Source organism: Oncorhynchus masou, chromosome 22, assembly GCF_036934945.1.
Source record: "Oncorhynchus masou masou isolate Uvic2021 chromosome 22, UVic_Omas_1.1, whole genome shotgun sequence".
Taxonomy (NCBI): domain Eukaryota; kingdom Metazoa; phylum Chordata; class Actinopteri; order Salmoniformes; family Salmonidae; genus Oncorhynchus; species Oncorhynchus masou.
Window position 1 is genome coordinate 48,780,096 of NC_088233.1, and position 18,755 is coordinate 48,798,850.

The 18,755-nt window shown below is 42.6% G+C and overlaps 1 protein-coding gene across 1 annotated transcript; it reads left to right on the forward strand.

Annotated features, from left to right (window-relative positions):
• The first annotated feature begins 1,391 nt into the window (after window positions 1–1,391).
• LOC135509627 (creatine kinase U-type, mitochondrial-like) lies at window positions 1,392–18,304 on the forward strand. The gene is made up of 10 exons (XM_064930423.1): window positions 1,392–1,498; window positions 3,845–4,057; window positions 5,110–5,308; window positions 6,037–6,132; window positions 7,173–7,394; window positions 7,547–7,632; window positions 12,120–12,243; window positions 14,550–14,684; window positions 15,945–16,070; window positions 17,499–18,304. The coding sequence occupies exons 2-10, from the start codon at window positions 3,909–3,911 to the stop codon at window positions 17,604–17,606; spliced, it is 1,245 nt and encodes a 414-aa protein (XP_064786495.1). The 5' UTR covers window positions 1,392–1,498; window positions 3,845–3,908; the 3' UTR covers window positions 17,607–18,304.
• Window positions 18,305–18,755: the final 451 nt, after the last annotated feature.

Genomic DNA, 18,755 nt, shown 5'->3' on the forward strand with positions numbered 1-18,755 from the left:
GTGTTATGTTTGGGTCAAATCCAATACAACACATTACTGAGTACTACTCTCCATATTTTCAAGCATAGTGGTGGCTGCATCATGTTATGAATATGCTTGTAATCGTTAAGGACTGGGGAGGTTTTCAGGATAAAAAATTAACTAAATGGAGCTAAGCACAGGCAAAATCCTAGAGGAAAACCTGGTTCAATCGGCTTTCGACCAGACACCGGGAGATGAGATGAATTCACCTTTCAGCAGAATGCCAAGTCTAGACTGGAATTGCTTACAAGACAGTGAATGTTCATGAGTAGACGAGTTGCAGTTTTGACTTAAATCTACCTCAAAATCTATGGCAAGACCTGAAAATGGTTATCTAGCAATGATCAACAACCAATTGGATAGAGCTTGAAGAAGTTTAAAAATAGTAATAGGGAAATATTGCACAATCCAGGTATGGAAAGATCTTAGAAACGTACCCAGATAAACTTACAACTGTGATCGCTGCCAAAGGTGCTTCTACAAAGTATTGACCCAGGGGTGTCAATACTTATGTCAATTAGATATTTCTGTATTTCCTTTTAAATAATTTGCAACCATTTCTAAAAACATGTTTTCACTTTGTCATTATGGGGTATTGTGTATCATATATATTTTTTGGGGGGGCGAGAAAGAGAGCGAGCACATTTTTTTGTTGTTAATTCATTTTTAATGGACTCTACAAAGTGTCGTGTTTCATAGTGATGCTGGACCATGTTGACTCCAATGCTTCCCACAGTGTCAAGTTGTCTGGATGTCCTTTGTGTGATGGACCATTCTTGATACACACTGGAAACTGTTGAGTGTGGAAAACCCAGCAGCGTTGCAGTTCTTGACACAAACCATACCCCGTTCAAAGGCAATTTAATACTTTGTCTTTCCCATTCACCCTCAGAATGGCACACATATACAATCCATGCCTCAATTGTCTCAAGGCTTAAAAATCCTTATTTAACCAGTCTTCTCCCTTTCATCTACACTGATTGAAATAGATTTAACAAGTCACATCAATGACGGATCGTAGCTTTCACCTATATTCACCTGGTCAGTCTGTCATGGAAAGAGCAGGTGTTCTTTATGTTTTGCACAGTCAGTGTGTACATATATGTATACACACTATGCATACAATACCATAATATCTACCCTTACCTGAAACCCAAATAATCTGCATAATAGGATAATCATTCATGATAAGATACATATAAGTTATTGGGAGTTAAATATCCCATATATATATATATATATATATATATATATATATATATATATATATATATATATATATATTATTTGGTTAGATATTATTGTATTGGGGGGAGGGGAGCATGTCAATTCTTAGTCATGATGTGTTTTATCAGGTTCTCTGGTAGGCACAATCCACTCTAAAGGAGATAAGGAGACACCACGCCTCTCACAGGTCTGCAAGGCAGCCAAAGGCATCAACAGGCAGTGCCATCCAGTACCTGGGTACTGCAACAAGGTGAGACTATCCTGCATATATTTTACATCTGTAGTGTGCCACAAGAATTGACTTCCAAAGTATAAATGTACACATTTTTAGAATTGGTTTGCCATGAATGTTAACTCAATTGCAATTGTTTCTGCACTGTATTGTGTTTAACGATTATTATTTATTGCAGTTACACCAAATATTTAGTAGATTTGTCTATTTCAGCCACCTGTCGCTAACAGGTGTAAAAAAAACTGAGCACCTAGCCATGCAATCTCCATAGACAAACACTGGCATTATAATTGCCTTTCTGAAGAGATCAGTGACTCCACGTGGCAACATGATAGGATGCCACCTTTCCAACAAGTCAGTTTGTCAAATGTATGCCCTGCTAGCGCTGTTATTGTGAAGTGAAAATGTCTAGGAGCAACAGCTCAGCCGCAAAGTGGTAAGCCACACAAGCTCACAGAACAAGACCGACGAATGCTGAAGCGTGTAGGGCGTAAAAATTGTCTGTCCTCAGTTGCAAAGCTCACTACCGAGTTCCAAACTGCCTCTGGAAGCAACGCCAGCACAAGAACTGTTACTGTTCGTCGGAAGCATCATGAAATGGGTTTCCATGGCTGAACATGTCTAAGATCCCCATGTGCAATGCCAAGAGTCAACTAGAGTGGTGTAAAGCCATTGTACTCTGGAGCAGTGGAAACGCGTTCTCTGGAGTGAGGAATCACGCTCCACCATCTGGCAGTCCGACGGACGAATCTGGGTTTGGCGGATGCCAGGAGAACGCTTGCTACCCCAATGCATAGTGCCAACGGTAAAGTTTGGTGGAGGTGGAATAATGGTCTGTGGCTGTTTTTCATGGTTCGGGCTAGTCCCCTTAGTGCCAGTGAAAGGAAATTTTAACGCTACAGCATACAATGATATTGTAGATGATTTTGTGTTTCCAACTTTGTGGCAACAGTTTGGGGAATACCCTTTTCTGTTTTAGCATGACAATGCCCCCCTGCACAAAGCAAAGTCCATACAGAAATAGTTTGTCGAGATCGGTGTGGAAGAACTTGACAAGCCTGCACAGAACCCTGACTTCAACCCCATCGAGCACCTTTGGGATGAATTGGAACGCCGACTGCGAGCCAGACCTAATCGCTCAATATCAGTGCCCGTCTTCACTAATGGTCTTGTGTCTGAATGGAAGCAAGTCCCCACAGCAATGTTCCAACATCTAGTGGAAAGCCTTCCCAGATGACTGGAGGCTGTTATAGCAGCAAAGGGGGGACCAAATACATATTAATGCCCATGATTTTGGAATGAGATGTTCGACGAGCAGGTGTCCACATACTTTTGGTCATGTTGCATATGCATTTCGTCTTTTAATACTAACTAACTTATATTGCAAAAGCATATGTTATGCAATCATCTATCCTGCAATGGAATTGCCATAGGCCTGTATATAAAACACCTCTTGCATCATTTCCTCCTGTGAACTTTGATCAGATAACCCATGTAAGCTTGCTATTTCCTCATTTCATATCTTGATCACTGAATTATCCCTTACTAAATAGCCTTTCCTACAAGTCTCCCTCAGAATAATGCCTTTGGTTTTCCACAATAATGCTCTTGTTTTTCCCCCACGTGATGGCATAAAGTAGCTACCCATGCAGATCGTTTTAAGAGGGATTTCCACTCAATAAAGCCCGTTTAAATACCATAACATGATCTCTTAAGGCAATAGAGTACTCTACTAATATTCCCTTTCATAGCCTATATATTTAGTTGAATTAGCCATATAGCCAACAGGACTGTGTGCTTTTCCAGGCATCTTTAAATGTTGTGTCAAAAGCAAGGTATTTAGTCACTATACTTGTCCTTAATCCCTGGTAAAAGTCAGCCCCTTCCTAAACTCTTGGTTCCTGCAATACATGGTGACGGGTCTGTAATTACGCAAACCCAAACCCCAATACATTGATTGATAATCCAATTAAGGAATTGTCAAGAGTTATCGATTTGCTCGAATTTCACATGAATGATTCAACTATAGCGCTTGCCAAAGCCTACTACACCCATCCATGACTCATTGCATGGTTACTTGTAGTTGTGGGACGTTTGTCCGTGAGTATATCCAAAAATCCACAGATGCACTTTGCACCCTGCTTTCACCGTCTAGCCACAACTAAATTAAGTAATTATGTGTCCAGTGTGTAGACCTATGAGAGGGGAAAATACAGACAGACTACAGCGTAGCCTACAGCTGCGTTAGTGTAGTGTAGACGGCTTCGTCTATTGCTGTACTCTCTTGGACCCTTTGCATTCACGCGGTCTCCTCTATTCCAGTCTCACTCATCCACTCTCTCTTATTTCATCCTTTCCTTTTAGACGCTTAGCATCAACAAGGCTCCCTTTCATCCATCCCTACCTCTTGAACTGTGGATATAAAAGAATGGCAAACAACTTCGCCAGAATGTTGTCCTCCAAACGAAATGTGAGGATTCTGTCATTAATTGGAGCCGGGTCTTTGACAGCGGGCTTTCTGCTCAATCGTGAACATGTCACCGCCGGAGCGCAAGCACGGAGAGTGTACCCCGCCAGGTAAGCCCTTTACTGCTATAGATGGACATTTTCAGTTTAGCCATGAAAAGTGCGAGAGCGTATTGTCACATTGTCATTAAGTATTTAGCTTAATACGTGAATAATATGCTGATCTCAATGAAATAATTTTACTATCAAAGCAATGCCAGCGACTGGGAGACGAATGTGGTATTTCGAGTCTTTCGATCATAAACTAACCTATTTGTAAAAATTATAACCAGACCTAAGCCAGTTTATTCTCGAGATATATTTAACTTATATTGCACCACATGTTCTTTATGCCTAATGATGAATAATTAATATAGATATAAATAATTAAATATGCATATTTTCTAAATCATTCTCTGAATGCTACATGGTTCCACGAGGGAATGTTTTGCCAACAAATACTAGGCCACATTGATATGTTCTAATTGAGTTGTTGATGAGACAGGTTTATTTCCTTAACCATGGTGGAATTGTCTAGATTCGACCTTATATGACCTGCATGGGGTCAGGGAAAACTCTGCTTTTGTGACTTTATAGGCCTAATGATAGGCACAATCCAGCGCAAACCCAACACCGAGTGGAGGTGCTTTAGACAAAATGTCAGTTGGAAAATCTGATTGCATAATGTGTATTAAGAATGATTGGATATTCCATTTCCAAATAATGCTCAACTTCTGGTGTGACCAGATTTTATTAGGTTTGGCTACTATACACTGTTATGTCGTCGGCGAAGACAGCGCTCCTGTGCCAGGTGTATAAATAGCGCATGCATGCAGTACATGCCAAAAGCCTAGTGGTAGGCTATGCCAAAGAAAATCACAGGTAACGAACCTATAATTATAGCTATCTCTTGACAATCCGAGCCATAGATGGAAATCTGTGTAGGTGTTGACTTGCAGTGAGTCTTAGGTTATAATTCTCAGGAGCATCATAATAATGAACTCTAATTAGTCATGTGCACATTTCCAATTTCATTTCGAATTTTAAACTGTCCTTGTGGTTGTTTCTCAGTTACAATGATATAACAATTTTTGGGGGGTGAGTGACTGACTGTGTCCTGACAGTGCCGAGTACCCGGACCTACGCAAGCACAACAACTGCATGGCCAGCCACCTGACCCCAGCCATCTATGCCAAGCTGGTGGACAAGACCACGCCCAACGGGTACTCCCTGGACCAGGCCATCCAGACTGGCGTGGACAACCCCGGGCACCCCTTCATCAAGACCGTGGGCATGGTGGCAGGGGATGAGGAGTCATACGAGGTCAGAGCTAGGGGCATTAGTTTGGAGGCAGTAGTTCAAGGTCAGTGTAGTGAAACCGTAGGCTGTGTTTGTTCTCTCAAAGAGTAGGAGGAGAGGATCCGAAGTCCCTCCCTTTGGACCTCATCCTCCAATGAGCTTTGAGAGGAAGGTGAGGATTTGGGGAAATGAGCCCGGGGAGGAAGAAAGGATTTGACAGCTAGTAACATTTTCAGACACCCCCTAAATGTATGGTTGAAGGTCAAGTTGTGGAGCATATTTAACGACAAAGAAAAGCAATTGCTTTTGCCATAAATAGCCAATTTAGCCAATGGTCTACATTTATCTCAGAGACATTGAGAATGAATGACTACCCTGTGGCCTATATAACACTTTTGGCATCTAAAATGATCAGTAGCGAGCGCAATGGTTCATGGACCACATTCTATTACAAAAATAGAAAGTGATATCATTATTATTCCCTCACTCGTATGCAGATGATATTCTGTCTCATCATGTGGCTATGACTGTGCATTAGTGCCCTGCCCAGTGAGTGGACATTTCCCATATACCACACCCCCTCTTAACTCAGCTGCATTACAATACTATACTGTAAGCCCATCTAGTAGTTTATAAAGAGACAATGATCATTTAAAGAACTCCCATCCTTTCAGCTTAGGTGTGACAACTGTTGTAGGCTATATGATGATGTTATGTGGTCAGACCTCTGATGTGGATGTGGGTGGTTTCAGGTGTTTGCAGACCTCCTTGACCCAGTCATCAAGGAGCGGCACAATGGCTACGACCCTCAGATTATGACCCATCCCACCGACTTGGACTCCAGCAAGGTATGCAACTTCACTGAAAACCACAGTATAGGGTTTGCATCCCAAATGGCGCCCTACTCCTTTGATCGTGCTCTACTTTTGACCAGACCCCGTAGGGAATAGGAGGATGCAGGCCCTGGTCAAAAGTAGTGCACTACATAGGGAGTCGGATGCCATTTGGGACGCTACCTAGATGTGACAGTGAAGTTATCTAACGTTTAGAAGGTGGACAGATTCACTCGCTGGACACTACACCAGGGGAGAACGACTGCCCCCTTTCATTGAAGCCATGAAGTTCAAGGCCCACCGAGGCTGTTGATTTAATGAAGCAGGGTCCCCTATTGTAGTGAATGGGAAAATGGCAATCTTCGTGGTCAATCTTCATGCAAATAAAGAACAAATTCGAAGACAATCATGGTATCAATAATTGCTTCTATTACACCGGATGTATGTCCTTGAACCAATTGTTTTAAAATCGCACACAGAATAAGTTATAAGGATAGCTTAGTTGCAGCCTGCAGTAACCTGGTCGGCATTCAACTTGAGGTGCTCCATGAGACGGGGCAGTCGTACTCCCCTGGTCGCAGCTTGCAACAGCACTTCCTGGAGTAGCTCAAGCTGCAAATGCTATGTCTTGAGAATCCCAGCCATGAGACCTCTTACTAAGATAAAACAGACTTCCTGAGCTTCAAATGCGCCATTGAGTCGTCACATAGCAATGAATGGTGTGACGTTGTCTTTGTCCATTCATATACAGTCAATGCACTACACTAATCAGTTATACCAGCTAATATTATATAATTATTCAGTACATCCATTGCGCATACTGGAATGTTGTGTTACGTGAATATGTCATAAGCTACAATGAATTATATGGCATACAAATCATTTGTTAAGGGAACAAAATATAGAAACTATCATGTCTTAACTTGGTCAAAACCCTTTCGCTCTTTGGGGATCATAGATCATTCACAAATGTCCTCCATCAATGCTGGTGTTGTGATACTGTTTACGAGACGCCATTCATTCTTTTTTTTCCTTTTTTTTCTCCCCGCTTGCAGCTCACGTCTGGCAACTTTGACGAGCGCTACGTGCTGTCGTCGCGGGTCAGGACGGGCCGTAGCATCAGGGGGCTGAGCCTGCCCCCGGCGTGTACCCGGGCGGAACGCCGCGAGGTGGAGAGGGTGGTGGTTGACGCCCTGGCTGGCCTGAAGGGGGACCTGGCGGGGACCTACTACAGCCTCACCCATATGACAGACCAGGAGCAGCAGCAGCTCATCGACGTGAGTCAAGAGGCCAATCCATTTTACGTGTTGTAAGGACATAAAGGGGAGTGAGAAAAGGGAAATAATAGCAAGGATTTTTTTGGGGGGGGGGCATTGATATTGCTCCACTTTCATTAAGACCGCATTTCCTGTCTACCATGTTGACATAGGACCACTTCCTGTTTGACAAACCCGTGTCTCCTCTGCTGACCTGTTCGGGGATGGCTCGTGATTGGCCAGACGCACGCGGTATCTGGTAAGCACCTGTTAGTTATAGATACGAACCCTTAGTGGTCATTAACAGTCATCACAGTGAGAGGTGATTTTGATTGTTTCACAGTTATTTGCATACAGTTCATGCTACACATCACCATGACTCTTCTAGCAAAATAATGCCCACTAGCTTGTAGCTCTTCTAGATTGAGCCTTAAACGTGCATCAGTGGCATGTAGTCTAGCAGTTAGTGTTGGTCGGGTAACCGAAAGGTCGCCGGTTCGAATACCGAGCCGACAAGGTGAACAATCTGTCGACGTGTCCTTGAGCAAGGCACGTAACTCTAAGTTTCTCTAGGGCCATCGTACTACTATAGCTTACTGTATGCTTCCCAGTTGATACTGTTCGCGCATATATTCTGGCAAAATGTTGTGAAATTTGTGTTGGTTTTGGTGCATTTTTAAAATTAAATTATTTGCTGTTCGAGCACCTCTTTTTTCTTGAGGGTGGTCCCAGTTCAGTAGATGAAGTCTACACCCTTTCGGCTGTGATTGGTTAACAGTAGGGATTCTTTAATTACGTGTTTGTTGTCATTCAATGAGAAAGACTAGTTTTCATGTACATTTTGTTCACTTTAGAAACACTGCACCAAACATCTTACATCTTAGTTAGATGTAAAATTACATGAGTGAGATCTCCTGGGCAAAAACAGCTCAATTGATTACAGATTTCCTGATTTCATTTGGATTATTTTTCTCTTGTTATATGTCCCTCACTAACCAGGTTTCCATCCAACCTTTTTAATGCGCGTAAAGTACAATTTCATGACAGGCCTGCAGGAAATTTTTCGGTAAACTTTCCAAATGTCTACAAAACAAAATACGCTCCACAAGGTGGGATTTGTTTTGTATCAGTAAAATGAATTATGAGAGAAATGTCAGTGGAAACGCTTTCATGCGCAAATATTTCTATAATAACCATCCTATCGAAGTTGGAGTCACACGGTGACATGTTGTGTGGTCCTCCCACTGATTTGTTGGGAAAGAATGCAGTTTATTAGGCAATAAGATTCAATAAATGATGATGAACTTCACAGGGTGGTGAAAGTGCAAGGTGGTGATCTTGATGGTTATTTCCAATAAATATAGAGGGTCTTATTCTGGTGACATGATAATCGATGCTTGACTGCTGTTTGACAAACAAAAGTAATCTTGCTCTTTTGTCCATAATAATAATCTCATCTGGTAGGCTACAGGTGCACTCTAGCCAACAGTGTGCTGGTAGCGGTGTGCGCACTTGCCAATACCAGAGTGGGCACACTTACCATATAAGGCAAAAATCAATTGTGAGCAAAACCATCAGTAGAGTTGAAAATACAAAAGGTATTGTATGTACACTACCTCATCACACACAGCGTTTTATCTGCAACAAGCCAATTTGACGGAAACATCATTGGAGGGGAAAACACGCTTCTTGTTTTTAATGCGGATTTGAGAATATTCACATTCAAATCTGTTGCCAATCTGTTGCCAATTGGATAGAAAGTCACTCAACTAGCCCATTGCACCAGTCAATTCAAATGTTTTAAATTGGTAAATGAGTCCAGATAGTCTAGCCAGCTATCTACATTTCTAGTTATCATGGCCGAATTACTGACTGGGCACGCAGGGCACATGCCCAGGGGCCCTGACCTCCAGGGGGCCCCCATTGCTTTAGCTAGTCACTCTTGCTCAGGTATCATATTAACATGGTATACGGCATGGCAAAATGTGTAGAATCGCACATTTAATAATAAATAATAATTGGAATAATAATTGGAAATTTGCTGTAAAACTGCAACAACAAAAAAAATAGAATTTGTAAAGCAAATGTATTTGTTTACCTTTTGTTAATAAAATACTTTTTCTGCCAATAGATCGCTCTGTCAATTATAGTTTTTAACCCCAGTGCAGTGTAAGTGTGAGTTAATCCGCAGCGGCTAATTGTTTACAGTGCCTTCAGAAAGTATTCACACCTCTTGACTTATTCCACATTTTGTTGTGTTGTAGCCTGAATTCAAAATGAATTAATTAAATAAAAAATAATCTCACCCATATACACAATCTCCCATAATGACAGTGAAAACATGTTTTTAGAAATGTTGGCAAATTTATTGAAAATGAAAGACAGAAATATCTCATTTATATGGCTGTGAATAAGTATTCACACCCATATCATGAGTTGACAATACTTTGTCCTGAAGCACCTTTGTCAGAGAAGAATGCGACTTCCACAGCTGAAGAGATGAGTCTTTCTGGGTAAGTCTTTTCGGGTCTTGCCTTAGATTTTCAAGTAGATATAAGTCAAATCTTTTTGGAAAACAACTCCAATGTAGATTTGGCCTTGTGTTTTACGTTACTGTCCTGCTAAAAGATCAATTCATCTCCCAGTGTCTGGTCCATCATTTGTTATCCTGAAACTCCCCGGTCCTTAACGATTACAAGCATACCCATTACATGATGCAGCCACCACTATGCTTGAAAATATGGAGAGTAGTACTCAGTAATGTGTTGTATTGGATTTGCCCCAAACATACCACTTTGTTATCAGAACACAATGTTAATTTCTTTGCCACATTTTTCTTTTGCAGTATTACTTTAGTGCCTTGTTGCAAACAGGATGCATGTTTTGTAATGTTTTTTTTATTCTGTACCGGCTTCCTTCTTTTCACTCTGTCAATTAGGTTAGTATTGTGGATTAGCTACAATGTTGTTGATCCATCCTCAGTTTTCTCCTATCACAGCCAATAGACTCTGTAACTGTTTTAGACACCATTGGCCTCTCCGGCAACTTAATTAGAAAGGACGCCTGTATCTTTGTAGTGACTGGGTGTATTGACATACCATCTGAAGTGTTAATAACTTCACCATGCTCAAAGGTATATGCGAGGCATTGGAAAACCTCCCTGGTCTTTATGGTTGAATCTGTTTGAAATTCACAGCTTTTAAAAAAAAAAATTAAAATTTTATTTAGCCTTTATTTAACTAGGCAAGTCAGTTAAGAACAAATTCTTATTTACGGCCTCCTGGGGAACTGTGGGTTAACTGCTTTGTTCAGGTGCAGAACAACAGATTATTTTTTTTACTTGGTCAGCTCAGGATTTGAACCAGCAAACTTTTGGTTACTGGCCCAACACGCTAACCATTAGGCTACCTGCCTGACTGAGGGACCTTGCAGATAATTGTATGTGTGGCGTAAAGAGATGAGATAGTCATTCAAAAATCATGTTAAACACTATTATTGCACACAGTGAGTCCATGCAACCTATTATGTGACTTGTTAAGCACATTTGTACTCATGAACTTATTTAGGCTTGCCATAACAAAGGGGTTGAGTACTTATTGACTCAAGACATTTCATCTTTATTTTTGAATTAATTTGTACAAATGTCTAAAAACATAACTCCACTTTTACATTATGGGGTATTGTTTATAGGCCAGTGACAAAGAAATCTCAATTTAATTCATTTTAAATTCAGGCTGCAACATAACAAAATGTGGGAAAAGTCCATTGGCTATGTGTTTGTAGATTGACTGAGGTGAATGAAGTACAGTAACCAATGTGATAATGGCTGGGGTCATTTTTGCTTGTTTTTGCTGTTCTCCAAATTACATTTTAGAGTTTGTAAATTGTATAGAAACGCAGTAAATGAGCTTTGACTTTCTTTACGTTTATAAGAAAGTCAACCCCCTCTCACCCCCATCCAAAACCTCGCTAAAACTCAGAACATGGCTATGGTGCTGTAGACAATGCCCTCTCCGCATTGAGTTTCAGCCGGTGTCCAGAAATAGCCTGGTGCCCAGAAATAGCCTGGTGCTGCTCCAGCATCGATAACCAGCTTTCCTCTTATCCCCCCCCACCCCCTGTGCCTACATCATACAAAACTCTTCTCCTCTCCTTCATAATTCACCCTCTCTCACTCTCCGTTTGACGGCCCTCCTCCTTTCATCCTGCCCTCCGCTCTCCTGGCTCCAGACCGATCCATTACTTTCTCTGATTGTTTTTAGGAAGTCCGTTTTTACTGAATGCAATTCATTACAGTGCAATTCCGATGAGATTTTTTAATTGTCATGCATTACTGTATGCATAACGATGCATTACTGTAAGATTACTGCGTATATGGCAATACTGTAGACAGCGACCATCACCTCTGTGTTTTGTGCATGAAGTTATGAAGCAGCTACATGTATGTTAAACGGAACCCGGGACATCAACTCGAGCTGGTGCAATGGAGAATAGGAAAATTATCTCTTAGTCGTATATTGATCTTGTCTCACTCAATCCATTATGACGAGGGCTCCAAGCACCGTGTTTCCTTTTTTTTTTTTTTTACTCAACATTAAGGAAAGGCATCGATATCAATGGTTGAGCTCAGCTTCCCCAAAACGAGTCTACGTACGCTGGTGGTAGCGGTGGGATCCGTTGATTTCCAAAAAATAAATTGAAGTATTGATTTGAGTGTTTTGTGATTTTTAAACCATCTCCACTCAGGCACAACAACACGAAGACCTTCCTCATCTGGATCAATGAGGAGGACCACACCAGAGTCATCTCTATGGAGAAGGGAGGCAACATGAAGAGAGTGTTTGACCGCTTCTGCACAGGCCTGAAAGAGGTGCACACATACACACACACACACACACACACACACACACACACACACACACACACACACACACACACACACACACACACACACACACACACACACACACACACACACACACACACACACTCACACACTTTAGTTATTTATCTAATTTTTCCAAGTTCCTCATTAGACGCAGGAGACGCCAAATTGTTAAAGCAAGGACTGTTATTGAACAGTAGTAATGGCCAAACAGTAGCAATGACGACACTACACACATGTATTAGTACAGTGCATTCGGAAAGTATTCAGACCCCCCCAGCCTAATTCTAAAATGAATTAAATAAAGCATGTTCCTCATCAATCTGCACACAATACCCAATAATGACAAAGCAAAAACAGGTTTTAAAAAATGTTTGCAAATTTATGACAAATAAAAAACAGAAATAGCTAATTTGCATAAGTATTCAGATCCTTTGCTATGAGACTCTAAATTCAGCTCAGGTGCATCCTGTTTCTATTAATCATCCTTGAGATGTTTCTACAACTTGATTCAATTGATTGAACATGGTTTGGAAAGGCACACACCTGTCTACAGTGCCTTCGGAAAGTATTCAGACCCCTTGACGTTTTCCAAATTTAATAAAAAATAATATGTTAGGTTACAGCCTTATTCTAAAATTGATTAAATTTGTTTTTTTTCCTCATCAATCTACACAGAATATCCCATAATGACAAAGCAAAAACAGTTGTTTTTTTTGCTAATTTATTCAAAATAAAAGTGGAAAAATAACATTTACATAAGTATTCAGACCCTTTACTCAGTACTTTGTTGAAGCACCTTTGGCAGTGATTACAGCCTGGAGTCTTCTTGGGTATGACGCTACAATCTTGGCACACCTGTATTTGGGCAATTTCTCCCATTCTTCTCTGCAGATCCTCTCAAGCTCTGTCAGGTTGGATGGGGAGCGTTGCTGAACACCTATTTTCAGGTCTCTCCAGAGATGTTGGATCGGGTTCAAGTCCGGGCTCTGGTTGGGCCACTCGAGGAAATTCAGAGACTTGTCCCGAAGCCACTCCTGCGGTCCAGAGCGCTCTGGAGCAGATTTTCATCAAGGATCTCTCTGTACTTTGCGCCGTTCATTTTTGCCTTGATCCTGACTAGTCTCCCAGTCCCTGCCGCTGAAAAACATCCCACAGCATGATGCTGTCACCACCATACTTCACCATAGGGATAGTGCCAGGTTTCCTCCAGACATGACACTTGGCATTCAGGCCAAAGAGTCCAATCTTGGTTTCAGCAGACCAGAGAATCTTCTCTCTCATGGTCTAAGAGTCTTTAGGTACCTTTTGGCAAACTCCAAGCGGGCTGTTATGTGCCTTCTACTGAGGAATGGCTTCCGTCTGGCCACTCTACCATAAAGGCCTGATTGGTAGAGTGCTGCAGAGATGGTTGTCCTTCTGGAAGGTTCTCCCATCTCTACAGAGGAACTCTGGAGCTCTGTCAGAGTGACCATCGGGTTCTTGGTCACCTACCTAACCAAGGCCCTTCTCCCCCGATTGCTCAGTATGGCCGAGCAGCTCTAGGAAGAGTCTTGGTGGTTCCAAACTTCTTCCATTTAAGAATGATAAAGGCCACTGCATTCTTGGGGACCTTCAATGCTGCAGAAATGTTTTGGTACCCTTCCGCAGATCTGTGCCTTGACACAATCCAGTCTCGGAGCGCTAAGGACAATTTCTTCGACCTCATGGCTTGGTTTTAGCTCTGACATGCCATGTCAACTGTGGGACCTTAAATAGATGGGTGTGTGCCTTTCCAAATTATGTCCAATCAATTGAATTTACCACAGGTGGACTCCAATCAAGTTGTAGAGACATCTCAAGGATGATCAATGGAAACAGGATGCACCTGACGTCAATTTCGTGTTTAAAAAATGTATACGTCGGCAAAAATGTCTAAAAACCTCACATTGTCATTATGGGGTATTGTGTATAGATTGCTGTGAGTTATAATTTGTTTTAATCCATTTTAGATTAAGGCTAATGTAACAACATGTGGAAAAAGTCAAGGGGCCTGAATACTTTCCTGAAGTACATACCATATATATATATATAACGTCCCAAAGTTGACATTCCATGTGAAGGACCCACAATAAAACATGGTAGAGTACAAGAACCTGGGTTTTCTGAAGATCATAGATGTCTGGACAAGACAAAGGTACACACACCCACACCCGATCACTATATGGCTGCTGATCGACAGTCTATGTTTGCAAAACAAATGACAGTCTAGTATTCATCTAATCTCAAGTTCTCATGTCATGTTTGGTTAGGTGGAGAGGCTTATCCAGGAGAAAGGCTGGGAGTTCATGTGGAATGAGAGACTGGGCTACATCCTCACCTGCCCGTCCAACTTGGGCACTGGGCTCCGCGCTGGAGTACACGTCAATCTGCCCAAGCTCAGCAAGGTAACACACACACACACACACACACACACACAGCAATATCTACTCAGAGCCTCAACAAATATACACGGCAAAAACGGTCTTACCTAGATCTTTATTTATCTTGTTTTGAGTGCTAATAAATTTTAAATGACTTTTTTTCTTACCAAGATACATTATCTGACTACATTGGCAGATAATGTTGCCTATTTTGACACGTGGGGTAAGCTTGACATGTGGGGTAAGATACAATTTTCTTGAAACAAGATTAATTTTCTTTATAAGACGTCTGAATATGATAATACATCTTTGGCTTTCCCCTATACAAATTCACACACTCACAAACACACAAACCTTTATACCCTCACACCAGCGACCAACAAGATCCCCGCATGCCAGTCATTCAAGGCCCATTTGTCTTCTGAAAATCCCTTTCCCCTCGCTCACCAGGGCCGTGCTTGTGAGGGCACACCCTAGCAAAACGTTTTTACATCGGAAACGAGGGTTTCCTGTTGGACAATTTCAGATAGTATCTCTTCATTTCCTATGTTTTGTGCCCCGTCAAAATCAAATCAAATCAAAATTGTTTTGGTCGCATACACATATTTAGCAGATGTCATTGCGTGTGTGGTGAAATGATTGTGTTCCTAGCTCCAACAATGCAGTAGTATCTAACAATTCACAGCAATACACCAAATCTAAGTCAAGTAAAAAAAAAAAAATGGAATTAAATAATATTAGGATGAGCAATGTCAGAGTGGCATTGACTAAAATACAGTAGAACACAGGATGTAAACATTATTAAAGTGACTAGTGTTACATTATTTAAGTGACCAGTGATTCCATGTCTATGTACATAGGGCCGCAGCCTCTTAAGGTTCGGCGTTGAATAACCGGGTGGTAGCCGGCTAGTGACTTAAGTTCAGTGATGGCTATTTAACAGTCTGATGGCCTTGAGATAGAAGCTGTTTTTCAGTCTCTCGGTCCCAGTTTTGATGCACCTGTACTGACCTTGCCTTCTGGATGATAGCGGGGTGAACAGGCCGTGGCTCGGCTGGTTGGTGTCCTTGATTATCTTTTTGGCCTTCCTGTGACATCGGGTGCTGTAGGTGTCCTGGAGGGAAGACGGTGTGCCCCCTGGTGATGCGTTGGGCAGACCGCACCACCCTCTGGAGAGCCCTGCGGTTGAGGGCAGTGTAGTTTCCATACCAGGCGGCGATACAGTCCGACAGGATGCTCTCAATGGCGCGTCTGTAAAATTGTGTGTCTTTGACCCCACTGCAGGACCCCCGCTTCGCAAAGATCCTGGACAACCTGCGTCTGCAGAAGAGAGGTACCGGAGGAGTGGACACTGCAGCCGTGGGCAGCACCTTTGACATCTCCAACCTGGACAGACTGGGCCAGTCAGAGGTAATAAGGAATACATAGTGTAGGGTGAACTTTCTCTTAGACACTGATCCAGTTTGGATTGGGAAGGGGAAGCTGATCGTAGATCTGTACTAGGGGAAAATTCACCCCACCCACACACACACACACACACGGCCACGGGGTGCATCTCTAATAGTCTAAAATGGCGTACTCTCCACTCCTCTCCTTTACCTGCACCTACAATACAAGGCAATGCAATAACAGTTATTATCCCAAATGAGGATATTACAGCTAAGGCACGACCTGGAAAAACTTGCCAGGAACCGACTGAGATGGCAGACATTCATCGATAGCCTCAGCTCCTTAGGAGCCAAGGGATTAAGAAGGCAAGTCAATACGCTGTTATTCAGAATCTGAGAAGGTGGGCCAAAACAATACGGTGAAGAGTAACAAATGCATTTGCTTTACAGCTCTGTATAGTAAATGAGAGGACACAAGCGAGGAAGCCGTTTTAGACTACTGAGATGCGGCCATGGCTTGTACTGGAAGGCTTGAACAGTGTCTCGAGGAGAGAGAGACCGTCTTGCCTCTGTTTGTGTGTTGTGTAACCCCTTGTGTACCCAGTCATGCTGTCATGCGTGAGTCTGCATGCGAGATGGTGACATAGATAAAAGAAGACAATGGGACTATTCTGTACTGTGTGTTGCTGGCGTGGGTCCTGGAGAGCCACAATGTGTGCGGAGTACCAGACACTTGTACAATCTATGTCGAGGCGCATTGAAGTTGTTCTGGTGGCTCGTGGTGGCCCGGACGCCCTATTAAGTCGCTTTATGTCGGTGTTTCCTTTAAATTTTGGCACTTACCTGTAGATCCTCCGCGAACACTGCATTTAGACGCACACGCACACACCAATCACGATGCGGTTGATTATTTTAACCAGGTACGTGGGGGGGGGGTCGCACACACTGCAGCTCTCCAGAACCAATCGGTGAGGAATGCAAGGGCAAGGTCTGTGAGTGAAAGAATGCGGGAAAGAGAGAACAAAAGCGTAAGAGGGTGAGGAACAGAGAGAGAGAGCGACATCTCTCGACCGTCCACAGTCTCTGTCCGCGTGATTGAGGTTATCGGTTTAAGCAGGGCTCAGAATCCGAATCGCTGACCTGGACGACATAACGGGCAGTTATTCAGGATGCAAGATGAACCGTCGATCAGGGATTCTGCACAGTCTGGCTGCAAGGCGGTCGACCTCGAACACTCCAGGCTGACCTCATTGCAGATGTTGCAGCAACCATTGGTCCTGTGCCACGTCATCGACTGCGCCGTCGGGCATCACATTGCTCAGCCTATGTCATTCGATGTGCTTAGTTGATGTGTTAACTGGATCTTGTGAGATCTGGCACGGTCTGCGATGCAGTCGTCTCTCTCTCTCTCCAACCCGCCCACTGACTCTCTCTCTCTCTCTGTGATCAGGTCCAGCTAGTGCAGACGGTGGTGGACGGCGTCAACTACCTGATCGACTGTGAGAAGAAGCTGGAGAAGGGTCAGGACATCAAGATCCCTCCACCATTCAAGAAGTAGACCGCCCAACCCCCTCCGACCCAGATATACCTCTTCTTACCGACCTGTCTGTCTCATCCCCATTCAGAGCCATAGGTAATGTCCAGATTTAGTCCCAACTCTGTTTGAGATGTCGAATTTAAAATGGCACCAAATGCTCCAAGAGCGTTACACTCCGGTAGGAATGCACATTTAGAATGCTCTAGTGCATAGCCATAGCTCTAATTCTAATACAACTATATGCAATGGGACTCCTTCTACTTAACAGCCTCCAACCTGACACCTAGGCCTGTTACACCTAGACTACAGCATGTCCTATACTCTGTGTGTCCGATACTACTACTTCCTCGTCTTCCCTCTGTATCGGGATGTGGAGGAACACGGCTACATGCTATACTGACACTGCTACGGTAGTGTAATCCATCCATTTGTGGCTGTCTACACCCAGAGTGTAACCATGTAGTGATAGATGACGACTTGAATGGACTTGAATGCAGCACAACAACCATGTTGGACTGAAAATACTTCTTAGGGGTTTGTATGCTGAAGTTCTAATAAGACACGGGTTAAACTAATTCGTACTAATAATAACTCATGCTTAACTACTGTGCTCCGTGCTCCATGATGTACTGTATGTATCAAGCAGCAATATCATTACAGCCCACCATTGAATGTCATTCGCGGACAGATCTTATTAAAGGAACCATGTCTTTAATACATTTCCTCTCTCATTTGTCATTAATATTATAAACCTGTCACGTGCCTATGTGTTGTTGACCCATAGGCTTATAGAATTGTGTCGAACTCGACCACATTGCAGCCTGTAACTGTTCAAAGGGCGTGTGTGTGTGTGTGTCTGCGTGTGCGTGATTTCATCCCATCATGAAAGCAATGCTTTGAGTGACTTATTACAGTGGATGGGTGCCATAGTAACCAAGCTCTCAGTGCTTGATTGTGATCAGCTTGGTAGGGTTTGGGGTCATGTGACAATACTGATCCTCTTAACACTGCACAGTGCTATAACCAACCGCTGTACTGTACCAAGACTTATGGCCAAAGGGAGTTAGCGTTGATTGGTTTTCTATGCACTTGATTGAATTACTGTAAATCACTGATTAGTAACAACTCTGATAATGTGTAGCCAATACACCAATCTGTCGTGCAGTTTAA